We start from the raw sequence: 27,673 nt of genomic DNA on the forward strand, positions 1-27,673 counted from the left end.
GGAGTCTAACAATGGCTGGGTGCGGCCCAGCATTCTGTCTGGTCTTGTGGGATCCACGCCTGGTTCATTTTACTGAACGTCAGCTTGTCCAAGTTAGCCCTGCCCTCACTAACATCACCACATGATTGGACAGATACCCTCGACAAGATCAGCAGACTCCTATGCTGAAATACTCTGTGCTGCAGGGGGACTCTGCCCTGCTCCATATACTCTCGGTCTGTGACCTCCACCATCGTAGAAATCCCTGTCCCTACTAACATCACATATGAGGACATATTGCACAAGATCAGCAGACTCCTATGCTGAAATACTCTGTGCTGCAGAGGGCCCCTGCTCTATGTGCACACACACACACACAGTGCCCCCATCACATGCAGCCCTGCCCTCCTCCTTCAAAATTAGGTGCAAAAGGGATGACAGAAAAATAAAACGCCATTGATCTACTATGGGTGACTTCCTCCAGGATAGAGGTGACCAGGGTGGCCGGTACTGGGAGCATACTGGCTTGTAGTGCGGCACTGTACTGCTGAGGGTATACCACAGGCCTCTCTTCTTGCACGGTCTAGGTCACCATGGTTTAGCTGGTTAGGTCCAACCTAAAAAGTTTAAGAAGTTCTGATTTTTTAAAAAGGAGCTGTTCTATGTAATCAGTGAGTCACTCCACGGAGCATTTATTGTATGACACATCAGAGTATATTATATTATATTACAGTCCTTAGTGTTACAAGCATCATCCACCAGCTTTAGGCCTCATGCACACAAACGTATATTCTTTCCGTGTCAGGTTTTTTTTGCGGACCGTATACGGAACCATTCATTTCAATCGGTCCGCATTCCGTTTCCGTATGTCCGTATTTCCGTTCCGCAAAAAAATAGAACATGTCCTATTATTGTCCGCATTACGGACAAGGACGGGACTGTTCTATCAGGGGCCAGCTGTTCCGTTCCGCAAAATACGGAATGCACACGGACGTCATCCGTATTTTTTGTGGACCGCAAAATACATACGGTTGTGTGCATGAGGCCTTAAGCTAGAGGCTACAAAAATATCACAAACACGGTCAATGTATCTAATAAAGAGCTGAGAAGTTACCAGCAGGGTCATAGCTACAGGGGGTGCACTCACCCCTCTGTCCCATGTAGGAGATTAGTACTATAAATGACAAGTGACAGTTGGGGGTCGCTGCCATCTATTTTTCATCAGGGACCAGGAGCTTCAGGTTCTGTCTGACATAAGGGGAAGAATGCAAAATGGCCTCCTGGGCTGGTTCACTCCATACCCCACCCCCCACCCATCTAGGGTACATGGGCCGCATGTAGCTAGACCTCAGGGCTACCTCTTGAAGGGGTGAGTGGTATGGCCCATCGCCTATATTTGTATCTATGTATCTAGATATAGACTTGGTTTATGGTACCAGTACTGCAGAATTATCACTGAGTAACTTCTGTAGAGTCCACTGATTACCATGTTACAAGTTTATGGTGGTTTTGTTAAGGGTATATTCACACAGTGGATTTTTATTTTGTGTCCCATAATCCACATAGGAAAAAAAAAAATGACATGTCATCTCTTGCGAATTCTGCAACTGGGTAGCCATACAGGGGGTTAGCACCACTGAAGTGAGGCTAATCCACGTGCAGGTCTCTTGGAGTAAGCCTCAGATTCCATGTGTGTGAACATACCCTAAGAGAGAAGCTATTTTAGTGTCATCGAAGTCTATGGGATATTTTCCAAGTGTTGACGGGTTGGACTGCCAGTATATGCCACTATAGGGTCTACAAACCAACATAATAGTGGCTACTGGCAATGTCTAAAGAGAATTTGTTGCTTTGGGCAGAAACAGTGGTTGACTACACCCATTGCTTTTTGAGCCCCATACACCTCAGGTCCACAGCTTTGAACTTTTGGTTATTTTGACCCAATTGTATCCCGATGAAACATTTATTGGAGCATTTCTTTTAGAAAGGTAAGTTTTTGGAACACAATGGTTAGCCAAGTTTTTGATGCAAGTTCTCCTCAAGCCTCCCTGAGTTTGGCCACCAGACATAAAACACCAGTGCACAGAGATCTGTCCTGTTTGGTAGTGTTTCTCCAATAAACTGGTGGAACTGACACCATGATCAAGGAGGAAAGTTTGTGAAAATCTTCAATGTCTTTGAAGGCCTGAAACTTCAAAGCGTCTCCAAGGTGTCCACCAACACAACTCATTCTGGGAAGCCATCCCTGCGAAGTCACACATGCATGTCTCTTAATCCTGTCTTGTACACCATTAAAAACTTTTTATAAAAATATGAAAAAATAAAATAAAATCAGGCATGGAACGCTGACCATGAAGAAGAGTAGAAGTCATTGTTCCTGTCTTCATCACTGTCTTCATCACTGGAAGGTTCATATTGTGGCATCCTCCTTAGGATCTCGTCATATCGCCTCTTTTTATCCTCCTCAGCTTTTTTGTCAGCCATCAGCTTTCGATGACACAGGGTACAGACTCTTAAGGGCTTGGAAGATAAAGATGGGATCAAGAACCGGGCCTGAGAACAATCATGACATACGACAAATCCACAGTTACGACAATGGTGCCTACGGGTCAAAGTCGTGAATTTTGTTTTGGTGCACCTCATGCAGATTTCGGTGTCTTTGTCCGGTATCCAAGGTGCCGCGTGTTTAGTGGATGGTCGTCTTCCAGTCTTTGCCAAGAGCCTACTGGAACATTCCTTGATATGACTGATCCATTCTTCCCGTTCGGTGTAAGAGGCAGCAGAAACCACAAAAGATTTCTTGGAGGTCTTCAGCATCCACCGATTCTTCATGTCTCCACTGTCGGGAAGTTTCTCGGTGGACACATCTTCCAAGGGGATGATGTGCTGGCAACTGTATTTAACTTTATTTATGAGGATGGTTCCATAGACGAGGATATCGCTGAAGAGAAAGAAGACCCTTTGCTTAGGTTTCTTCCGACATTCTTTGGTCAAAATCCCTTCCCCTACAAGGACTCTTCCGGAAAGAGTGAGAGGCTGACCTGCAGCACCAAAACATGTTTCCACCGCCGATATCCTTTGGCTGTTGATCTCTGTGTGTGCAAGTTGATCCACCATGTTGCCTACAATACCTGAAAAGTACAAAAATGGATTAACAGATGTTCATAGAGCAAGTTGCATGATCTTTTCATATTCTGCTCAGCCAGAGTTCCTTAGGAAAGTCTTCAAATTAGCTCTCCTCGAGAAGAAACCTGTAGACAGCTGTGACGAGGAGCAACAACGTCCAGGCAGCTTTCTACAGATGGGTGTCTGTGGTTTGGCTGAAATCCATAGACATGTTTTAAAGGGGTTATCTAAGATTAGAAAACAAACAACGCATCTGCCCAGTGGTTGTGTCTCAGTTCAACTGAAGTGAATGTGAAATAAAAACTGAATTAGATATTAGATGTACAACCTTTGGACAGGTGAAGTGCTGTTTTTAGAAGAAAGCAGCCATGTTTTTATAAACCTGGACAAGACTATTTAAATGGGTTTTCCGGGAATTAAGAAAATGAAAATACTTAAGTATATTCTCAAATACCTTTCATTATTTATAATGGCTCGTTTTGTCTGGGGAGCAATCATCAGGGGAAACAAAATGGCTACTGTCCCATTAGTTCACACAAAACCTGTCCTGATCACACATGAGGACAAGTTACTTTACAACACTGAAGTAAATAGCTGCCTCATCTTCCTATCTGCTCTACTTGTCAGGGATTATGATTCTGAATATAGATGATAAGAACTTTAGCTGAATCTCTGGGGAATTTAGTTCATGAGGAGACATGAAGTACAGAGAGGATGGACAGGACAGACTGTGGTAATGGAGGCTGCATACAAGAGATGCTGCTCATTAGCCCGCACCTCACCCTCCTCTCATGTCTCCTCTTCTCCATTCCCACAGAGATTCACCTGTATTCAGATTCATGATTCCTGACAAGTAGAGCAGAGAGGAGGATGAGGCAGCACTCATTGTGGTGAAGAAACTTATCCTCCTGTGTGACTAGGACAGGTTTTGTGTGTACTAATAGGGCGGCAGACATTTTATTTCTCCTAATGATTGCTCCCTAGAAAAAAAACAAGCCATTATAACTAATGAAAGGTATTTGTGAATATATTTATTATAAAATAATATTTAAGTATTTTAATTTTTTTTTAATTCCTGGAGAACCACTTTAAGGGGTTTTCCAAGGACATATATATTTTTATATATATATATATATATATATATATATTATAATTTATTTTTTTAAGTACTATTTTTATAATCCCTACAATGGTGGTCCAGTCACAACTACTCTTCTTTTGGTTTACTTTTTATTTTCAACTCTCTTTGTTCCATTTAAAGTAAAATCCCCAGAAGAGCCCTTTAAAGAGTTTTTCCAACATTTTTTAAACATTGTCAGAAGGGGGCGGTATAAAATAAATAAGAAAAAGCCTCCTGCTCTGTAAATTGTAAAAAATCCTGGACAAGCCCTTTGACTCACAGGGTAGCTACCTATAGGTGGCACTAGAGGGACCGTGTTCTTTCTTCTGGAGGAGAGCTAATTTGCATATCTTTTCCCAGGGAGCATTGCCTGTAAGACGTCCTACCCCAGCTCTCCACAAGGAGAAGCAGAACCTGTTGGCAGCAGCTACAGTTCTTTCTGATAGGCGGCACCCATCCATTACTTTGCCAATTGGTTTGTGACCCAGCCAACCAGACACCTGTGGATGTTACATGGTCATCCACTGAACCGGAATGAATATGAATGAGGAAGGAGAGATCCTCTAAGAGGTTCCATGGTGAAGATAGGACAAGCACAGTCCTCCTTTGGGTTGAATGCTATATGGAGCTAGCTCATGGGGCCAAAGGGTCACACTGCTCTCTATGGGATGGGAAGGACATGTCTGGGTAAAGAGGGGTGCGATGCATGACCCAGCACCAGAATAGGAGAAGGTGGCATTTAAGCTTTGGGTTACTTTGGACACCATTGCCTGCATACACGGATACTTCCTACGATACAATGTATCCAAAAATATTAATAATGGCAAATAGTGATCTCATTATGTAAGATTGTGGTAAGGTGGTGAAATGGTTTCCGTCTGAGCAAAACAGTACAACGATCTATACAGGAGACGTATAGCGCGTGGCCTGGCAGCATCAGCAGCTCATTCTAGGGGAGGGGGGAGTTCTCCTGCAAACGAATGCTACAGAGGACGAGCTGCAGATATCAGTCTGCTAAGGAAAGAAATACTGCTGGAGGTTCTGAAGTAGTAGATATGGGGTCAGGGAGGATTCAGGACAAAAGCACTACAGTCAACTTCTCCCCAGGCTGAAATGGCTGATAACAGAGGGCAGTAGCTCAACCAGGAACGGAGCAGGCCGATCCTTGCTGCGATTTATTGTATTACATTCTGTTGTGCGGGAATTGGGATTTTAGTATTTGACCTGGAAAGAGTTAAATGTCTCCGTACATGGAGTCTCATGCAGAAGAGTCACAGAAAGCCACAAGTCGTTCTTGAGGGTTGGAGTAAGGAAGTCGGATACGTGTGCCTGACTGAAGCTCAGAAGGTGGTTTACCCCAGAGCTAGAGACGGCCGGGGAGGAAACGTATGAATAAGGGCTGTCAGCAGATCAGGCTATAGGTCGGGGTTTCACTTCAGTAATAGAATTTACCTACAGTATATTACATGGGTCCTGCACCCACGTCCGGGGCCTCCATAGAAAATTCTATTAGATACGATTGATAGACGCCCGTTAGGAACCCTGATGTCCGCCAGCTTGTATCGGTGATGATGATGATGGATCCAGCAGTGGCTTCTGTTATGTAAACAGCTGGAGTCTATATGGTCTGCTTGGCTAGAGTATCTAATCCCATCATGTGTGATACTGTCTGCTTGGCTAGAGTATCTAATCCCATCATGTGTGATACTGTCTGCTTGGCTAGAGTATCTAATCCCATCATGTGTGATACTGTCTGCTTGGCTAGAGTATCTAATCCCATCATGTGTGATACTGTCTGCTTGGCTAGAGTATCTAATCCCATCATGTGTGATACTGTCTGCTTGGCTAGAGTATCTAATCCCATCATGTGTGATACTGTCTGCTTGTCTGGTGGATTTAAACTAACTGTGTGTTATGTAGTCTGCTGAGCTGGTGTATCTAATCCTGTCATGTATGATACGGTCGGCTGGCTGGCGTGTCTAAGCTGATCATGAATGATACTGTCTTCTTGAGTGGCGTTCCAAGCCGGTTATGTGTTATACTGTCTGTTTGAGTGGTGTATCTAAGCTTATCATGTGTGATCCTGTGTGACTGGCTGATGTACTTAAGCATATAATGTATGATACTCTTTGCAGACTGCTTATGTGTTGTATGGTCTGCTTGCCTGGCGTATCTAAGCCACTCGTGTCTGTCTTATGAGCTGTGCATCTAAGTGTGCGATGTGGTATACTGTCTGCTTGGCTGGGGTATCTAAGCCTATTATGTGTGATACTGCATGGCTTCTATACCCAAAATTCACATTTATGATTCTGTCTGCCTGGCTGTCACACCTAAGTCGGTCAAGGAAAAAAAAAGGAAAAAAATAATTTTTACTGCCAGGTTTATAAAGAAGCAGCCTCACCCAAGACTATCTAATGATCTGAAGGGCACCGGGCAATGTGCAATGTCTGTGATCTACCTCCAGGAGGAAGAGATGGCTGCCCTAGAGAAATGGGTGCAAGAAGAGGAAGAGATGGCTGCCCTAGAGAAAGGGGTGCAAGAGGAGGAAGAGATGGCTGCCTTAGAGAAAGGGGTGCAAGAGGAGGAAGAGATGGCTGCCCTAGAGAAAGGGGTGCAAGAAGAGGAAGAGATGGCTGCCCTAGAGAAAGGGGTGCAGGAGGAAGAAGAGATGGCTGCCCTAGAGAAAGGGGTGCAAGAAGAGGAAGAGATGGCTGCCTTAGAGAAAGGGGTGCAAGAGGAGGAAGAGATGGCTGCCCTAGAGAAAGGGGTGCAAGAAGAGGAAGAGATGGCTGCCCTAGAGAAAGGGGTGCAGGAGGAAGAAGAGATGGCTGCCCTAGAGAAAGGGGTGCAGGAGGAGGAAGAGATGGCTGCCCTAGAGAAAGGGGTGCAGGAGGAGGAAGAGATGGCTGCCCTAGAGAAAGGGGTGCAAGAGGAGGAAGAGATGGCTGCCCTGGAGAAAGGGGTGCAAGAAGAGGAAGAGATGGCTGCCATAGAGAAAGGGGTGCAAGAGGAGGAAGAGATGGCTGCCCTAAAGAAAGGGGTGCAGGAGGAGGAAGAGATGGCTGCCCTAGAGAAAGGGGTGCAAGAAGAGGAAGAGATGGCTGCCATAGAGAAAGGGGTGCAAGAGGAGGAAGAGATGGCTGCCCTAGAGAAAGGGGTGCAAGAGGAGGAAGAGATGGCTGCCCTAGAGAAAGGGGTGCAAGAGGAGGAAGAGATGGCTGCCATAGAGAAAGGGGTGCAAGAGGAGGAAGAGATGGCTGCCCTAAAGAAAGGGGTGCAAGAGGAGGAAGAGATGGCTGCCCTAGAGAAAGGGGTGCAAGAGGAGGAAGAGATGGCTGCCCTAGAGAAAGGGGTGCAAGAGGAGGAAGAGATGGCTGCCATAGAGAAAGGGGTGCAAGAGGAGGAAGAGATGGCTGCCCTAGAGAAAGGGGTGCAAGAGGAGGAAGAGATGGCTGCCCTAGAGAAAGGGGTGCAAGAGGAGGAAGAGATGGCTGCCATAGAGAAAGGGGTGCAAGAGGAGGAAGAGATGGCTGCCCTAAAGAAAGGGGTGCAGGAGGAGGAAGAGATGGCTGTCCTAGTGAAAGGGGTGCAAGAGGAGGAAGAGATGGCTGCCCTAAAGAAAGGGGTGCAGGAGGAGGAAGAGATGGCTGCCCTAGAGAAAGGGGTGCAGGAGGAGGAAGAGATGGCTGCCCTAGAGAAAGGGGTGACTGCATTCTGTGTCCATATGTCCTCATGGCCGTTCTGCAAAAAAATAGGACATGTCCTATTATTGTCCACATTACGGACAGGAATAGGACTGTTCTATTAGGGGCCGGCTGTTCTGCAAAATGCGGAATGCACATGGCCGGTATCCGTGATTTGTGGACCGCAAAACACCCAATGGTCGTGTGCATGAGCCCTAAAAGTGATGTGTCCGGACCTGCCCTTTACATGTATCTTCCAGAGACAGGGCAATGACCATATGTATATGGTCCCTGTAGAATATGCGGGCGATATAACCTGTGTATATATATATAGGGCATATATATTAGTCTGGGGTCTTTTACCACCAAATGTTAAATACAGTTTTTCTGCAACGTGTAATTGGGGTGCGACAGATCTGCTGGTGCAAAACTACAACTTCCATCATGCCCTGACAGCTGCAGGCAATAATGGGTGTGCGGTGCTGATTGTGGCACCCAACCGGTAAGACATCCTATCCGCAGAGGGCACACCAAGAAGCAGCCATGTCAGGAGTACTAAAGGTCTGGACTGGGGTCGACCGGCGCTCCCACCAGTACAGGCCTGACAACCTGCCACATCAGCGAACCCCCTCCCATCTGCTTACATCCTCCTATAATGCGGACATTCCTCCCCGGATCTGGGAACGCTGCCTGACCGCTAAACAAAACAAGAAAATGACTATTTTTTTTTCAGCAGCAAATTTCCCCCCTTGCTCCATAGAATTATTTCCAGTCCACGGATTAACCCCTTCCACCTTCTAAAAGACAAAAAAATAATGGGGCAGCAGGTCCAAAATCCATCTGCACGGAGTCCATATCTCACCATTCTTACATGGGTTTCCTCCCACACTACAACTATCTGATGTATGTAACAAAACTTAAAGGGGTTGTCTAGGACTTTTTTTTTTTTTTATCTTAACCTCCACCGTCTCCAGTGGGACCTGTGACGAGATCTATACTCAGGCTAAATTCACATATCTGGTAACCAGCCCCAGCTGCCTGTTCGACACGTTTTTTTTGTCTGGCCAAAACTTGGCACTCATGCTGGAAGGCGGATGATCCCTGCCGGATCCCACTGCAGTCTAGGGGGTCGGCAGTGAATGGCCGTATCCAGCAATGCCGGATCTGGTGAATCCGGCAGGTTGCCCTCTGCCACATGGGCTGGGTCTTGTGGGCTGCTGAAGCCAATGACTGGCCTCAGTGGTGGGTCACATGCTGCTCAGTCATTGGCTGCAGCGGCTCAGGTGACCCAGCCCATGGGAAAGGACAGCATGGGAGCCATAAACCTGGAACGGAGCGGCAGGGAGCAGGTAGGTATAGATCTCTTCACGGGTCCCACTGGAGGGGGAAGGAGACAAAGAGAAACCATCACATGCAATGTTTCAGTCCCCAGAGATGGCATGCTGAAATGTCCCATAGGAACACCTGGGTGAATGGTTTAGCTTTGTTTTTACCAGATTTTTGGAGTGCCGCCATGTTTTTCTTTGCAGGACTGTGCCAAAGCCATTCAAGGGCATCCCGTTCCGGATATCCAGGGCTGTTTCTTCTTCTACCTGTATCCGTCGTGTCCATGTATCCATCTATATCTTATTTGTCATAGCTATGTATCCACATTTGATAAAACAGATACTTTTTGGTAACTCCTTAGAAAGAATCTCTCCCCCTTCGAAATTTCTGAACTTTCCGCTGAACTTTTGGGATCCAGTTTATCTTTAGCAACAACTAAATTTTTCCCATAAAAGGAGAACTAAAAAATGTAAAGCGTTTAGCGTCCCTGGGGGGAGGGGGGTCATAGCGCGACATTTCGCCAGAAGCAGAGATATCCTAGGGCTAGAGCCGCATAAGAGTCCATTGGCCAGCTGCCAGCACAGATCGGTACAGCTCTGCCGACGGCGGAGTCTGGCAGCAATTATGGGATGTCAAACATGTGGTAACATTAGAGGATCATTCAATGCCAGAATATGACTGCAGGGACTGAAATTTGATGGCGTGGTCCACCCTGGTAATCCCCTAACAATAATCCGATCACAGGGGGCCCCGCTGCGGCCAACAGCTCAGGGCACTTTCACACTAGTGTTTTTGTTTTCCGGCGCGGAGTTCCGTCCTAGGGGCTCAATACTGGAAAAGAACTGATCCGTTTTTTTATCCTAATGCATTCTGAATGGAGAGCAATCTGTTCAGGATGCATCAGTTCAGTCCCTCTTACGTTTTTTGGCCGGAGAAAATATCGCAGCATGCCGCAGTTTTCTCTCCGGCCAAAAATCCTTAACACTTGCCGGAATGCCGGATCCACATTTCCAAATGTATTAAAATTTCCACATTGACGGATCCGTTCTTCCGGTCCGCGCATGCGCAGACCTTTAAATCTGTGAAAAATAAATAAATACCGGATCCGTTTTTCCTAATGACAACCGGAAAGATGGATCTGGTATTGCAATGCATTTGTCAGACAGATCCACATCCGGATCCGTCTGACAAATGCATCAGTTTGTGTCCGGATTGCCGACGGAATCCTCTGCCGCAAGTGTGAAAGTACCGTACCCTTAATCAGTGGGATATTCCAGCAGCAAGTTCTCGATTAGCCTGCAGCGCCACCACAGGCTAAATAAAGTATTACACTCTAATCATTTAAATCAATGGGGTGTCCATGTACTCAGACGTCTTGGGTCCTCCTTTCTGGCCAAAATATGAGGATCCTAAATGCCTCCCCTTTACCCCCGGACAATCCCTTTATAACCTGCTGTCTCGCCTCCTTCTCTAAAGGCTTATTCACACGTGCAGGTTTTGTGCAGGTTTTCTAAATGCAGTTTTTTGAAGCCAAAACCAGGAGTGGCTTTATAACAGAGGAGAAGTCCCGTCTGCCCGTTACACAATCTCTCCTTTCATGATCCACGACAGATTTTGGCTTTAAAAACCGCATCTGAAAACAGGATCAAAACCTGAATGTGTGAATCTAAGTTTTTATCTTGCATTTTTCCCAGAGTTTTTCTTTTTTCTTTTAATTTTATTTATAATCATTCAATTCATACATTAAGTTTCTACTTCTACACAGCAGCCGCAGTGTAAATCATGGGGGAAGGATAACTTCTAATGTAAAAAAAATTACTTATTTTGACGACAGATTGTTTGCGTCCACATTAATACAAACAACGAGGTATTTTTCAACCATTTACAGGCGGTTTCTGGATTTCGCTGCAAGCCACATTCCGAATTTAATAGGAAATTCCGGGTGCAACAAAATATTTTAAAAAAATAATAATTGTGAACTTTTTACCCTGAAAACCAGCGCAGCAATCTTAGTAAATGAGCCCCAGTGTGGCCGCGGTTACACAAACACAGGCATTTTTACATCAGGGGAATGGATTCCTTTGTATACCACAACCCGCAGCTCCCCAGCTGTTGTGAGACTACAACTCCCAGCGTGTCTGGACATGAAAACGATGTAAGTTATGCATCCAGACACTTCCTGCAGAACTTTAAGAAAGTTTTAGCGAAACAAATTCCACTTACTGTCAGCGGAGCTCTGTACTGGAAGCGGCTATACTGGGACCAGTCACCACCATCTGCACAGATCGGTGGCTGCGAGTTCTCACAAGAAGTTTATATGTCCTCTCTCTTTACAGCAGTGGGGACGGCCTCCCCCGGCCTCCCAGTTAAAGCCGCCCCATTCCTGCAGCCCGCCCACAGTCACCAGTGCTGAACACCCACATGTAGTCCTCCTGACCATGACCCTTGTCTTCTGGGCGTCACGTTCCAGCCTCAGTCTTGTGTTCAGATGACGTCTATGTACATTGGGCAATTCCTTAACTGAGGGCACTTTCACTCTAGCGTTAGGGGCTCAATACCGGAAAAGATCTGATCAGGCATATCCCGGACCCATGCATTCTGAATGGAGAGCAATCCGTCCAGGATGCATCAGTTCAGTCTTTTTGACTGATCAGGACAAAGATAAAACCGCAGCACGTTACGGTTTTATCTCCGGCCAAAATTTTGGAACACTTGCCTTATCGCCGGATCCAGCATTAACTTACATTGAAATGTATTAGTGCCGGATCCGGCTCTGCAAATATTTGGGTTTCGTTTAGGACTACAGCGCTATAAATTTTCTGAAACTGGATTAGGCTACATGCACATGAACGTTGTTTGTTCCCGTGTCTGATTCGTTTTTTTTTTGCGGATAGGATGCGGACCCATTCATTTCAATGGGTCTGCAAAAAATGCGGACAGCACACAAAAAAAAATAGAACATGTCCTATTCTTGTCCGTTTTAGGCATTGTTACAATGGATCCGCAGAAAATAAAATAAAACGGCTGGCATACGGATGTCATCTGTTTTTTATTGCGGACCGCAAAACACATACGGTCGTGTGCATGTAGCCTTACCTGGAGGAAACCCACTCAAACACAGGGAGAACATACAAACTCCATGCAGATGGTGTCCTTGGTCGGAGTTAAACCTAGGACCCCAGCGCTAACCACTGAGCCTAATCCGTTTTTTTTTTTTCTGGGAACTTTTATTATTCTCCCCACGGGGACTTGAACCTGCGATCACTTGTAGAATGCACTGCAATGCTTCTGTACTGCAGCATATTGTGCGCTTCGTGGCATTCTACTGCACTCCCCCAGCTGCCATGAAAACCGCGCCGCACACTGCGATTGCGCAGATGGGCAGCTGTAGCCCCAGTTGCTGCAGGTGGGTGTCAGGTGTGTAATACAGGCAGCACCCACCACGTTTGGAGAGGTCTCAGCCCCCCGTAGACTCCTTGTACACCAGTGACGTATATGTACTGTACATCGAGGTGCGCAAAGCAGATGTCGCCTACTCCTCCTGACACTCAGCAGGGGGCGACGATGAGCACAGGACAAACCCCCCCCCAGAGGAGCTGAATCTGAGCTACAGCCCGAGCCATGACGGGAATCGTATAAATGTCATTAAATCTCTTTGCCATAAACCTTGATGCCAATGATGTCCGCATCACAAGTACCAGGAATCGCCCTCTAACCCCCTGACATAAATCATCAGGTTACAAGAAGGGTCTAAGTGAAGTCATCGGTCACCAAGGAGGATGGGAAAAATCTTGAGTAAAACATGAGGCCACAGGATGTGACGTTACACGGAGGAAGAAAGCGTGATCCAGAGTGGGAGAGATCGCGGTCACGAGGCCTGACTCCTCTCTCACCATCCTGTGTGCATGCTGAGAGTTGTAGTTTCCCAACAGTTTCCCTTGGCCTCATTCGTGTCACTGATCATTTATACTTTCCTATCAAGATGGCCGCCCCTTTGCACTTCACTATTGCACTTGGGCTCCTTCTTGGCATCTCATTAGCGTACAATTAGAAAGGGGTCACATGGTCCACATTTCACCTACCAGAAACATAAGAGGCACGGAAAGGCCGGGAGAGAAATGAATGTCTCCGACCGACTCGGCCTTGTGCCCCCCCCCCCCCCCTTACTGTGATACAATGTTACTTTTCCTTTAAACCAGTGGCGTTGCAAGGGGGGTGCGGGGGGTGCGGGCCGCACCGGGTGACACCAGTCTGATGGGGTGTCACCCGGCCGCCTGAGGCCCGGACTGACTTACTGCCGAAGTGCAATTTCAATGTGTTACATCATTTCATTAATCACCTTGGTAGGTCTGGCTGCCATGGGTGTCAAACATGCGGCCCGCAATGAATATCTTTGCGGCCCGGCAGTCTAGTATCTCTGAACATGAGCGCGCTACTATCGGCGCGCTCATGTTCTCTCAGCAGCACGGGGAGAAGGAAGCTGTCCTCCCTCCCCCTGTGCTGCTGCCGCTGCCACCAATGAGAAGAGAGGGGGGGGGGGAGGGGCGGGCGCACTGCGCCACCAATGATAGGACTATTCCCATTTCCCACACAGAGCGGCGCCCAGCGATGTCTCAGCACTCACCATTAGTTCTGTTCGCCGCTCCGTTCGCCCGCAGTGCCCCATTACTGTCTCCTCTCCTGCTCCACATGCTGCTGATTACTATCGGAGCGATGGGAGGAGACATCAGCTTCACTAGTGGGCGTTCCTTCTTCCTGCGCTGCGATTGGACAGCGCTACAGCCAGGAAGAAGGAACGCCCACTAGTGAAGCTGATGTCTCCTCCCATCGCTCCGATAGTAATCAGCAGCATGTGGAGCAGGAGAGGAGACAGTAATGGGGCACTGCGGGCGAATGGAGCGGCGCCCAGGACTAAATGGTGAGTGCTGAGACATCGCTGGGCGCCGCTCTGTGTGGCCTAATAGTGAAAGTCAGTCTTTAACACAATACAGGAGGCGGGTGCCGGCAGCAGAATCGCATTGCCGGCACCCTGCCGCTGACAGGGAGCTGCGATCAGAGGCAGTTAACCCCTTAGGTGCCGCACCTGAGGGGTTAACTGCTGATCTGCCAGTACCAGCCTCCTGTATAAAGGGGTAATTTATCATTGGTGGTGCAGTGTGCCCCCCCCCCTCAACCCCCCATCCCATTAAAATCATTGGTGGCACAGTGCGCCAGCCCCTCTCAACCCCCCCCCCCAGTATTAAAATCATTGGTGGCAGTGGCCACAGGGACCTCTCCCCTCCCCCTCATTGGTGGTGCAGTGGCAGCTTCTGATCGGAGCCCCAGCTGTGTAAGCCTGGGGCTCCGATCAGTTACCATGGCAGCCAGGACGCTACAGAAGCCCTGGTTGCCATGGTAACATCCCTGATGCTGTGTGCACAAGGCACAGAGCAGCAGGGACAGTGTGAAGTCCTATTCACCCTGATAGAGCTGAATAGGACAAGGGATGAAAGATCCCAGGTTCTCGCCCCTAAGGCTACTTTCACACTTGCGTTCAAAGCGGATCCGTCTGAGACGGATCCGCTCATATAATGCAGACGGTGGATCCGTTCAGAACGGATCCGTCTGCATTATATTGTAAAAAAAAATATTATTTTTTTTTTATGCGGCCCACATAAACTAAAATTTTGTTTTTTTGGCCCATGTTAGCCTTTGAGTTTGACATGCTTGTGTAACACATTGAAATTGCACTTCGGCAGTAAGTCCGGGGGCCTTACATACTATTTAAATTTTACTTACAGTGCGGGCAGCGGCAGCGGGCCTGCGGCTATCCTGCCTACATGTGTGCCGGCTCAGGCCAAAGGAGGCGTCACTGACTGTCAGTGGGGCCGCGGCGGAGGGAGGAGAGGAGGCGGAGCTGCTCTGTCTGCTGTGGCCTGTAAAAGCTGCCCCTCCAGGCTGGCAGCAGAAGAACACAGTCACAGAGTAACACAGTGGCACGACTGTTGGAGAAGACACCTTAAGGCAGAGCCAGCTGAGATTGGAGCCAGGACCAGACTGACCCCACTCCAGCCAGACCCCAGTGATATATCAGGTACTGACACTGTAAATGTATTGTAATTGTAACAGAGAGGGGGAGATGGGGGACAAAATGTACAAACATGTCTGTGCCATGGAGCCTGGAGGGGAAGAGAAGAAATGTCTGTGCCACCGACTCCAACATTGTCCCTCATCATGTCACCCCCCCTGATGGTGCAGACTCCAACATTGTCCCCCATTAGGGAGCATAATGGATGGGGGCTGACGGCTGTCATGGGGGGCTGATGGCTGACATGGGAGTAATGATGGATGGGTGCTGACGGCTGACATGGGCATGATGGATGGGGTGCTGACATGGGGGGCTGATGGCTGACTGCTGACATGGGGGGCTGATGGCTGACTGCTGACATGGGGTGCTGACGGCTGACATAAGGTCATGATGGCTGACATGGGGGGCATGATGGATGGTGGCTGACGGCTGACATGGGCATGATGGATGGGGTGCTGACGGCTGACATGGGGGGCATGATGGCTGACATGGGGGGCATGATGGCTGACATGGGGGGCATGATGGCTGACATGGGGGGTAATGATGGATGGGGGCTGACATGGGCATGATGGGGTGCTGACGGCTGACATGGGCATGATGGATGGGGTGCTGACGGCTGACATGGGGGGCATGATGGCTGACATGGGGGGCATGATGGCTGACATGGGGGGCTGATGGCTGACATGGGGGGTAATGATGGATGGGGGCTGACATGGGCATGATGGGGTGCTGACGGCTGACATGGGCATGATGGATGGGGTGCTGACGGCTGATATGGGGGTCTGACCTGAGGTATAATGGAAAATATTGTTTCTTATTATACTCCTCTAAAACCTATGTGCATCTTATAGGGCGAAAAGTACAGTCCTCAAACCAGATTGAAGCAGATCGAAGATATCAGGACCACACAGAGGAGAAGCCAGCTGCTGCAGACAGAACCAGGACCAGGTGAGCTGCGGTTGGCAGGTTGGGGTGACACCAGGTGAGCTGCGGGGCAGGTTGGGGTGACACCATTTTCTACCGCACCGGGTGACACCAGCCCTAGCAACGCCACTGCTTTAAACCAATGTATCAAGAAATGTTTCAAATATCTGTACATGTAACAAGCTGAAGACAAAACAAAGGACAAACGTGTGCATTGAAAGGAGCCATGAACATGTGACATCCGCTGCTCCAGTCTTACCAGCCAATAATCGTCCAGACCATTCCCGCCAATCGTCCAATGAACGAGCGCTCGTCCATCAGGTGATCCTGTCGCTTCTGTAGGCGCTAGCGATGAGCGGCAGGGGCAATATTCGAATTCGTGATATTTCGTGAATATTTGGGCAAATATTCGCCGAATATTTGGGCAAATATTCGCCATATATTTGCGAATTCGACATCTCGTCATTATTTTATTGATTGCGGAAATCGGCAATTGAAAAATTCGCATTACGAAAATTCGCAATGAACACTACTCCTGAAGTCAAAGTTATTGCAGCCTTCTCATTGGCCCACAAGCTAGAAGCAGGGAGGGATCATGGGTACTGATTAAAAAAAATGACGAATATATATATCACTATATTCTAAATATTCGCGAATTCTCGAAGTGCCGATATTCGCGATAAAAATTTGCAATCCGAATATTCGTGATCAACACTAGTGGGCACCGCCGACCATGGCTTCCGGGGATCGTGTGGTCTAAACGGCGATCTGCTGCTCAGAAACCATGAATCTGTACGTGGACGAGGAGCCGCTATAGAAATCCTCCGTCCTCATACAGTGAAGGAGATCGCTGCACGTAAATAGGTCTCCTCCGCGCAGCAAGCAGCCGACTGTCGGGAAGGAACTATTCGGCTAAAGAATCGTCCCGTCTAAACCCACCTCTAGATGTCCAGTAAACTAACTGCGGTATCAGCAAGGACTGCGGAGCTATAATTGTGCATCAGATATAGTCAGGGGTGAGTCCAATCTTTTAAAGGGCCAGTAACCAATTTCATAGCCCCCCAGCTTCGGTGCATCCTGCACACTTTGAACGTGTAAATGTCTGTGAAGGTTCTCCGGGGACATGTGACAAAGCGGTGACCGTGGCAGAAGGGGGGCCGTTGGCTATCTCCATAAAACAGGTGATAACGGGAAACAACGGAGAGAAGACATGCTGTCGAATGTAGACGACCAGCAGATTGTGCAGTCTGCAGGGGTCCGGGTCTGTCACCTCTGAGGCCGGTATTACACCAACAGATTATCTGACCAATCATTGGTCAGATGGCCAATTACACCGACTATTGGTCTGATTGGACAGAAATTGGTCAGATAATCTGTTGGTGTAATACAGGCCGGATATTTATGTTAAAATCCATATTATCACTGTTCAAATCTGTCTTAAAGGGGCTGCACAGGATAGGAAAAACATGGCTGCTTTCTTCCAGATACCTGTCTATGCTATCGCAGCTCCATTGACGTAAATGAGCCTAAGCTGCAATACCAAACACTACCTGTGGACCGGTGGGGGCTCTATATCTGGAAGGAAGCAGCCATGTTTTTCTAACCTCATTAAAGGAGTTCTCTCCCTTCATCAGATGTCATTTATCATGTAGAGAAAGTTAACACCAGGCACTTACTAATGTATTGTGATTGTCCATATTGCTTCCTTCATTTTTCCATCACGTTATACACTGCTCGTTTCCAGGGGTTATTACGACCGCTCTGTGATATAGCAGCGGTGGTCGTGCTTGCATAGGTCGGTGCTTTTTCTTACAGTGTGCAAGTATGACCACCACTGCTGGATTGAGGGGTGGTCGTAACCATGGAAACGAACACGGAAAAATGAATCAAGCCAGCAAAGGAAGCAATATGGACAATCCCAATACATTAGTAAGTGCCTGGTGTTAACGTTTGCTGAAGTGAGAGAACCCCCTGGCTGATAGCAGGGAACGTACTATATATTTGTATCTTGGTTCTAGGGTCCAGGTCAGACAGCACCATCAGGTTTAGGTAATGGATTCTGTCTGGCCAATTTACCTCTTGGTAAGACTATTTGTAATTGTGGTGGAAAGAGCACGAAATGACGAAATCGTGTTCTTAGAAGGAATGTCTCAATCACATGTGCGCTGCAACAGTTCCATGATACAATGTGTCTGCAGGCCAAGCACAGTCACATTCCATGGAGATCACGGCCGTGTAGCATAGGGCCCGGGGTCCCACAGATGTCCTGAACTGAACTATGATCCTCAGGATAGGTCATCTATTTCTGATCGGTGGCGGTCCAACTCCCGCCGATCAGCAGCCACTTCATTGTATACCAGGCACAGCGCCTCACACTGTATAGTGGCTGTGCTTGGTATTGCAGCACATTCCCATTCATGTGAATGGCCGATGAACGCGATGCCACAGGCCAAAGATGATCTGCAGCACTTCCCCAGGCGCTGGGAGACGGACCCCCACTGATCAGATATTGTGAGAGCACATCATCATTATTTAAGTCCCAGAAAACCCCCGGCTGGTGGTAAATCAAACATAAATGGGTACTCCAGGACGCCCACCATTTACTGCCTCTTCCCACAATTCTGTGCGCTGCAGCACTCACCTGAGATGTGATCTGTCTATCTTGTACTTCCTGTTTCACAAATAAAATGCCAGAACTACAGTGAAGACTGACACATAGGCATTGGAGACTCAAGAACATTCAGGGTCTATGGAAAGCCAAAGATGGTGAGGCAACCTATGGTTTTCTGGAAGAAATATAGTCACTCTCTTTAGTCCTATAAAAACAAATTGTACCCTTTTGGATCGTAAGTTCTTCTGGACAGAGTCCCTCCTTAGGCCTCATGCACACGATCGTTCCGTTTTTTGGGGGTCGCAAATTGCGGATCCGCAAAACACAGAAGCCGCCCGTGTGCCTTCCACAATTTGCGGAACGGAACAGGCGGCCCATTGTAGAAATGCCTATTCTTGTCCGCAAATTACAAGTGTCTTACCATTAACACGGTGTCTCAGTGGTTAGCACTGGGTTCCAATCCAACCAAGGACAACATCTGCATGGAGTTTGTATGTTCTCCCCATGTTTGTGTGGGTTTCCTCTGGGTTCTCCGGTTTCCTCCCACACTCCAAATACATACTTATGGGGAATTTAGATTGTGAGCCCCATTGGGGACAGTTAGATGCTAATGTCTGTAAAGCGCTATATAAAAGCATAAAATAAATGAGTCTAGGAGTTGCAGCTCTGCTGCCCTCTGGTGGCCGCACACAGTAATTTCATCAGTGTAATGCTTTACATCGGGTCAATGTCCATGTTTTGCACCTTGAACTGCAACTTTGCGCCGTAATAAAGTCATTTGTGTATACACATAAGGGAATACCCTGCTTGTACGTGAGTCCAGACACTTTTTCAACACTACTGTAAAACGGTTATAAATGATTCACAAAGCGCTCACATAAATGCATTCCCCATGATATACCATACCATAAAATGGTAAAACTCATGACCAAGAGCCCAAGCACAGCATTGCTGAGCTTATACATTTAAGGAACATCATTACAACAGGAAATTTCAGTTCTTAGTGGTTTCCCTTTAATAACGTAAAGGGATTGTCCCACAAAAAATATTCTGCAGTTTTCAAACCAGCACCTGGATCCGAGTACTTTCCAAATGACATGTAATTAAAAATGTAGTACAGCCAGTGAGTTATTCAATAAAATGTATCTGTATGGAACCACCTGTTCACCTGTTTTTTTTAAATTAGTATTTCTCTGTCCACCTTGCTGAGGTGGATGCTCAAGTACGGAGCTGCGGCAGAAAAGACACTCCTCTCCGAAGCTGCGGCAGAAAGGACACGTGCCCTGAGTGCAGCAGAAAGGACACGCCACCTGAGCTGCCAGCTTGAAATAAATCTAACAGAACAGTTGGAACAATGAATGTGGAGATCTCGGGATCAGGACTGGTTCTAGCTTTGTTAGAGACTGTTGTACTATACAGTCTGCGCTGTGCTCTTGCAGTCATCTTTACAGGACGGCCACTTCTAGGGAGAGTAGCAGCAGTGCTGAACTTTCTCCATTTATAGATAATTTGTCTTACCGTGGACTGATGAACAGCAAGGCTTTTGGAGATACTTTTATAACCCCTTCCAGCTTTATACAAGTCAACAATTCTTAATCGTAGGTCTTCTGAGAGCTCTTTTGTGCGAGGCATCATTCACATCAGGCAATGCTTCTTGTGAAAAGCAAACCCAGAACTGGTGTGTGTTTTCTATAGGGCAGGGCAGCTGCAACCAACACCTCCAATCTCATCTCATTGATTGGACTCCAGTTGGCTGACACCTCACTCCAATTAGCTCTTGGAGATGTCATTAGTCTAGGGGTTCACATACTTTTTCCACCTGCACTGTGAATGTTTACATGGTGTGTTCAATAAAAACATGGTAACATTTAATCCTTTGTGTGTTATTAGTTTAAGCAGACTGTGATTGTCTATTGTTGTGACTTAGATGAAGATCAGATCACATTTTGTGCAGAAATCCATATCATTCCAAAGGGTTCACATACTTTTTCTTGCAACTGTATGACGTCCGATTTTTACTTTAGTCATGGGAGAACCCCTTTAAGAATAGTCAAAAATGTGACTCTTGAAGACGCTCAGATTTCTCCTTTTATGGAGGCAGATTACCTGGTGCTTTTCCGTTCTCGCGGGTCAGTAATAGGAAGTCTAGGAGATTTAGACACGCGCCCGCTTCCTCATTTACGGTCAGAAAAGCCGAGTAAGCGCATCATTTCTCCAGCAGGGGATGGGGTGTGATATCATCTCAAAGTCTGATTTCTAAGAAACAACAAGTAATGCTACCGTCCTCCTGTGACCCCCCCATTCTGCCTAAATATCCATGATGTGTGTAATTAAAAGGGGCCTCCTGTTCATATACCACCAGTGGACATACCATAAAAATTAGCCCAATTGGGTTCAGACCTCCAGGACTAAAGGACTTTTTGCTTTATAAGACGCACCTAGATTTTAGAGGAAAATAAAAAACATTTTTTCATCAGACCTCAGATCAGACCCCCACTGTTAGACCTCAGATCAGACCCCCACTGTTAGACCTCAGATCAGACCCCCACTGTTAGACCTCAGATCAGACCCCCACTGTTAGACCTCAGATCAGACCCCCACTGTTAGACCTCAGATCAGACCCCCACTGTTAGACCTCAGATCAGACCCCCACTGTTAGACCTCAGATCAGACCCCCACTGTTAGACCTCAGATCAGACCCCCACTGTTAGACCTCAGATCAGACCCCCACTGTTAGACCTCAGATCAGACCCCCACTGTTAGACCTCAGATCAGACCCCCACTGTTAGACCTCAGATCAGACCCCCACTGTTAGACCTCAGATCAGACCCCCACTGTTAGACCTCAGATCAGACCCCCACTGTTAGACCTCAGATCAGACCCCCACTGTTAGACCTCAGATCAGACCCCCACTGTTAGACCTCAGATCAGACCCCCACTGTTAGACCTCAGATCAGACCCCCACTGTTAGACCTCAGATCAGACCCCCACTGTTAGACCTCAGATCAGACCCCCACTGTTAGACCTCAGATCAGACCCCCACTGTTAGACCTCAGATCAGACCCCCACTGTTAGACCTCAGATCAGACCCCCACTGTTAGACCTCAGATCAGACCCCCACTGTTAGACCTCAGATCAGACCCCCACTGTTAGACCTCAGATCAGACCCCCACTGTTAGACCTCAGATCAGACCCCCACTGTTAGACCTCAGATCAGACCCCCACTGTTAGACCTCAGATCAGACCCCCACTGTTAGACCTCAGATCAGACCCCCACTGTTAGACCTCAGATCAGACCCCCACTGTTAGACCTCAGATCAGACCCCCACTGTTAGACCTCAGATCAGACCCCCACTGTTAGACCTCAGATCAGACCCCCACTGTTAGACCTCAGATCAGACCCCCACTGTTAGACCTCAGATCAGACCCCCACTGTTAGACCTCAGATCAGACCCCCACTGTTAGACCTCAGATCAGACCCCCACTGTTAGACCTCAGATCAGACCCCCACTGTTAGACCTCAGATCAGACCCCCACTGTTAGACCTCAGATCAGACCCCCACTGTTAGACCTCAGATCAGACCCCCACTGTTAGACCTCAGATCAGACCCCCACTGTTAGACCTCAGATCAGACCCCCACTGTTAGACCTCAGATCAGACCCCCACTGTTAGACCTCAGATCAGACCCCCACTGTTAGACCTCAGATCAGACCCCCACTGTTAGACCTCAGATCAGACCCCCACTGTTAGACCTCAGATCAGACCCCCACTGTTAGACCTCAGATCAGACCCCCACTGTTAGACCTCAGATCAGACCCCCACTGTTAGACCTCAGATCAGACCCCCACTGTTAGACCTCAGATCAGACCCCCACTGTTAGACCTCAGATCAGACCCCCACTGTTAGACCTCAGATCAGACCCCCACTGTTAGACCTCAGATCAGACGGGCAATGTTAGACCTCAGATCAGACGGGCAATGTTAGACCTCAGATCAGACGGGCAATGTTAGACCTCAGATCAGACGGGCAATGTTAGACCTCAGATCAGACGGGCAATGTTAGAACTCAGATCAGACGGGCAATGTTAGACCTCAGATCAGACGGGCAATGTTAGACCTCAGATCAGACGGGCAATGTTAGACCTCAGATCAGACGGGCAATGTTAGACCTCAGATCAGACGGGCAATGTTAGACCTCAGATCAGACGGGCAATGTTAGACCTCAGATCAGACGGGCAATGTTAGACCTCAGATCAGACGGGCAATGTTAGACCTCAGATCAGACGGGCAATGTTAGACCTCAGATCAGACGGGCAATGTTAGACCTCAGATCAGACCCCCAATGTTAGACCTCAGATCAGACCCCCAATGTTAGACCTCAGATCAGACGGGCAATCTGAGGTCTAAAGAACTCATATCACACAAAAAATAAATCAATCAACTCACCTCTCCTGCTCCGGACGCAGCCGCCATTTGGGAGATCCAGTGCTGTTCCTGTTGCGTTGTGATCCGACGTCGCACAGCGTGAGGCCAGAGTGCGCCTACATGTCCTGTACACAGCGTGCGGCGTTGGCAGAAGACGACCAAGGAGTGGTGAGTACAAAGCCAGCACAGGAAGCAATGCATTCACTTTTCCCCAGTCTTACTGTAATAATGAGCGCTTCCATAATGGAAGCCCTCATCAGTATTCTCCCTATACGATGTGCTGACATTTTTTTCCCCACTTTTGGAGGGGAAAAAAGTGTGTCTTATAGGGTGAAAAATACAGTAAATTTGGAATTTTACATTTTTTCTTTTTTTTTTGTCAATAATTTGGATAGTCCCATAATAGCCCGTCCCTGCCACACAACATATCCACTGGAGCAGCGCAGGACAGGCAAGCACCAGGAGGAGCCGCATAGGGTGGGCCAGTGCCAGGAGGAGGCGCATAGGGTGGGCCAGTGCCAGGAGGAGGCGCATAGGGTGGGCCAGTGCCAGGAGGAGCCGCATAGGGTGGGCCAGTGCCAGGAGGAGCCGCATAGGGTGGGCCAGTGCCAGGAGGAGCCGCATAGGGTGGGCCAGTGCCAGGAGGAGCCGCATAGGGTGGGCCAGTGCTAAAAAGAGCCGCATAGGGTGGGCCAGTGCCAGGAGGAGCCGCATAGGGTGGGCCAGTGCCAGGAGGAGCCGCATAGGGTGGGCCAGTGCCAGGAGGAGCCGCATAGGGTGGGCCAGTGCCAGGAGGAGGCACATAGGGTGAGCCAGTGCTAAAAAGAGCCGCATAGGGTGGGCCAGTGCCAAAAAGAGCCGCATAGAGTGGGCCAGTGCCAAAAAGAGCCGCATAGGGTGGGCCAGTGCCAGGAGGAGGCGCATAGGTGGGCCAGTGCCAGGAGGAGCCGCATAGGCTGGGCCAGTGCCAGGAGGAGCCGCATGGGTGACTGTTTAGTCAAGTAAGATGTAATGAAGATGAGCTGGTGGGAAAAGATGGGGAACTAAGGCCCCCCCTTATTAGAGATTGTGGGTGTCCCCCCCAATATGACAACGTCCTTGACTCTGCTACATTGCAGGACACTATAAAATGTATCTATTACAAGATTTCAGACTGAAGCCTGCCCCTGGACTATTTTCCTCAGCACCAATGGATTATTACTTAAGCCATAACTTTACATTACATAAAAAATAAAATACTGAAAAATGTAAAGTTTTTCATACAATCCAACAAGTTTCATTAAATAATTATTTCCGAACACAAATTGATGTCCTGTTATTTACATTTTTTTAATAAATATTCACAAGAAAAAATAAAATAAAAAATTCTCTATCACAGTTATAAAAATAATAATAATCTCGGATATCCTCCGTTTGTGCAGCAGTAAAGCTCCCGCCGATGTTAATTGCCTCCTCGGATCCACCCCTCTCCTTGTTGCTCTCATTAGAAGAGGCAGCCGAGCTTCAGCCCTTTAAATTTTCGCTCTTTGCCATCTTATTAGAAGACTGAAAATTCTTACATTCCAAACATTTTAGGACGTCGTAAAGTAAGGCAGCAGTTTAATGGCACAGGATATTATGTGTCATCGCCAGGAAATAAAAATGTTTTACTTTCGCGGGAGTTATTAGTTATACGAGAGTTCCATCATTACTCAATTCCAGCAGCCCTTGAAACGCATCCAAAAGCCGCAATATATACGATATTACTGTCGTATGACTTTGTGATTTTCATCCAGGGCTTGCTACACACACACACCTTCATTAAAAGAAAATAAAAAAAAAAAATTTTTTTTTTTTAAATATAATCATTGAGACAAAATATACATATAAAAAACTGAAAAAGAAAAATCTAATTAGAAAAATAATCAAAAAAGAAAACAAATGGAGATTAATCTTTACAAAAATACAACACTTAACCCTTTCAGGGAGTGTATAAATCCTGGCCGTTTAACCCCTTAGATGCTGTGTTTAATTTAGCACTTCTAAGTGGTCAGAGTCTCCAGCGTTTGGGCCCTCTGCGATGTGAGTGGTTGTCATGGCAGTGGGGGCCCGGCACCAGGCCTACCATTTTAGGGTACTTTCACACTAGCATTAGAAGATCTGGAAATCCGTATGCAAACGGATATCATTTGTTTCCGGATCCGTCTGATAAATGCATTGAAATACCGGATCCATCCGGAAAAACGGACCCGGCATTTATTTTGTTCACATTTTTAAAGGTCTGTGCATGCGAAGACTGGAAAAACGGATCAGTCAATGCGGCAATTTCCTGAACACTTGGTACCGGATCCGACATTAATAAATTTCAATGGAAACGAATGCCGGATCCGGCAAGTGTTCTAGAATTTTGGACGGAGAAAATACCGCAGGGGCTCCCGGTATTGAGCCCCTATGACGGAACTCAATAACGGAAAACTTTAACGCCAGTGTGAAAGTAGCCTTAGCCCTCAGATATCTCAGTTGATGGCAAAAATTATGGTTATCAGAATACGGTGACAAAATGCACATTTTTAAAAAAAAACATTGTTATAAAAATATTTTTTATAAAAATGTGTTCAAAACTAAACGCCTCAAACATCCCCCCATTCCACCCCAAAATATATATATATATAAAAAATGATGACTCTTGGGAGGCAGAAAAAAAAAATGGCCGCCAAATTTGGTAAAACTAGAGTTAAAGAAAAAAAATTTAATATAAAAAAATAAAGAAATAAAACAACAATGAGATAAATGAATGTAAAAATTTTTAGGAAAAAAATCTAAAATAAATAAAGGCCCGAAAGAAAACCCCGCAAAATGAGACGTAATAAACGAGGGGAGGCTGAAGTCTTGCCTGGACGCCACAGTTACAGGTCGATGGTTCCTTTTGCTTTAAATTTCTTGGCTGATCGCTCGCTGGCTCTCATCTGAAGCTTGCTCCCGTAGATGTACGTGATAAATCCGTCAATTTCCACGCTGAAGACGCAGTTTAACTTGGGAACAACTGTCAGGCAGAAAGAAAAAAAAAAAGAGGAAGAAGTAGCGAGCGGCCCGTAAATTAAGAGACTGGAAATGAGACCCCAGTTAAAGTGTCTTTGGGGATATTGCCGCGATTATTGTGAGAAATGTCTCGGTTATGGCCGTCTTCAAGGTAACATTATCATAGCCTCTCACTCGGGCCGCAGATAAAACCCCGAATATTTAACGGGTGAATATCAATTTTTTGCAGAGAGAGAAAGAAGAAAGAGAGACGAGTAAAGAGACCGCTTCTCATCAGATGGGGGTGAACAGCAGATCCTGGCACTGAGGGTCTGAACCTGGATATAACGGTGGCTACAACTCTGCAGAGTGACAAGGGTTAAAGAGAAACCCTGCTTTTAGGTGGAGTTTCTAATGGGTCTTTGCATCAGGTCGGCAGATAACATTGGTTCAGTGTACTACAGCAAAGACCCCAGATGATTCCCACCACATAGGGGTCCTCTCACTTCAGTAAATGGGATTTATCATGTAGAGAAAGTTATTACAAGGCACTTACTAATGTACTGTTATCATCCATATTGCTTCCTCTGCTGGCTGGATTCATTTTTCCATCACATTATACACTGCTCGTTTCCATGGTTACAAACCACGCTAGAATCCATCAGTGGTGGTCGTGCTTACAAACTATAGGCAAAAGCGTCAGCCTCTCTGGTGGCCGGGAACCATGGGAGCGCATATAGGCTGGTGCCTTTTCCTATATTGTGCAAGCACGACCACCACTGATAGAATGCAGGGTGGTCTGTAACCATGGAAACGAGCAGTGTATAATGTGATTGACAAATGAATCCAGCCAGCAAAGGAGGCAATATGGACAATCACAATACATTAGTAAGTGGCTTATATTAACTTTCTCTACATGATAGATGCCACTTGCTGAAGTGAGAGAACCCCTTTAATAAGCATACTTCCTGACCTCTGAGATCGACCCACATGCCCAGACTACCTCATCTGTACAGACACCAGAGAAGACCCCCTCCAATCTACAGACACCAGAGAAGACCCCTCCAATCTACAGACACCAGAGAAGGCCCCTCCAATCTACAGACACCAGAGAAGGCCCCTCCAATCTACAGACACCAGAGAAGGCCCCTCCAATCTACAGACACCAGAGAAGGCCCCTCCAATCTACAGACACCAGAGAAGGCCCCTCCAATCTACAGACACCAGAGAAGACCCCTCCAATCTACAGACACCAGAGAAGACCCCTCCAATCTACAGACACCAGAGAAGACCCCTCCAATCTACAGACACCAGAGAAGACCCCTCCAATCTACAGACACCAGAGAAGACCCCTCCAATCTACAGACACCAGAGAAGACCCCTCCAATCTACAGACACCAGAGAAGACCCCTCCA

The 27,673-nt window shown here is 47.2% G+C and overlaps 2 protein-coding genes across 6 annotated transcripts in view; both read right to left on the bottom strand.

Moving 5' to 3' along the window:
• Positions 1-1,642: 1,642 nt before the first annotated feature.
• On the bottom strand, positions 1,643-26,232 carry PLEKHF1 (pleckstrin homology and FYVE domain containing 1). Of its 2 annotated transcripts, none has more exons than XM_040409862.1 (2): positions 26,134-26,232; positions 1,643-3,110 (listed from the first exon to the last, which is right to left on the bottom strand). In XM_040409862.1, the coding sequence occupies exon 2, from the start codon at positions 3,094-3,096 to the stop codon at positions 2,311-2,313; it is 786 nt and encodes a 261-aa protein (XP_040265796.1). In that variant the 5' UTR covers positions 3,097-3,110; positions 26,134-26,232; the 3' UTR covers positions 1,643-2,310. The 2 variants fall into 2 exon arrangements, with proteins under 2 accessions (XP_040265796.1, XP_040265795.1); XM_040409861.1 differs by lacking the exon at positions 26,134-26,232 and adding an exon at positions 11,458-11,584.
• The window catches only part of POP4 (POP4 homolog, ribonuclease P/MRP subunit), a 31,522-nt gene continuing 6,830 nt past the window's right edge, over positions 2,982-27,673 (bottom strand). The window contains exons 7-8 of one of the 4 annotated variants that reach the window (XM_040409865.1): positions 26,134-26,283; positions 2,982-3,110 (exon numbers count right to left, since the gene is read on the bottom strand). In XM_040409865.1, the coding sequence (XP_040265799.1) occupies positions 26,147-26,283 (137 nt within the window). In that variant the 3' untranslated portion in view covers positions 2,982-3,110; positions 26,134-26,146. Of the gene's footprint in view, positions 3,111-24,843; positions 25,057-26,112; positions 26,284-27,673 lie in introns of those variants that run through there. The other 3 variants (XM_040409863.1, XM_040409864.1, XM_040409866.1) reach the window with 3 other exon arrangements.

Source organism: Bufo bufo, chromosome 10, assembly GCF_905171765.1.
Source record: "Bufo bufo chromosome 10, aBufBuf1.1, whole genome shotgun sequence".
Classification (NCBI taxonomy): Eukaryota; Metazoa; Chordata; class Amphibia; order Anura; family Bufonidae; genus Bufo; species Bufo bufo.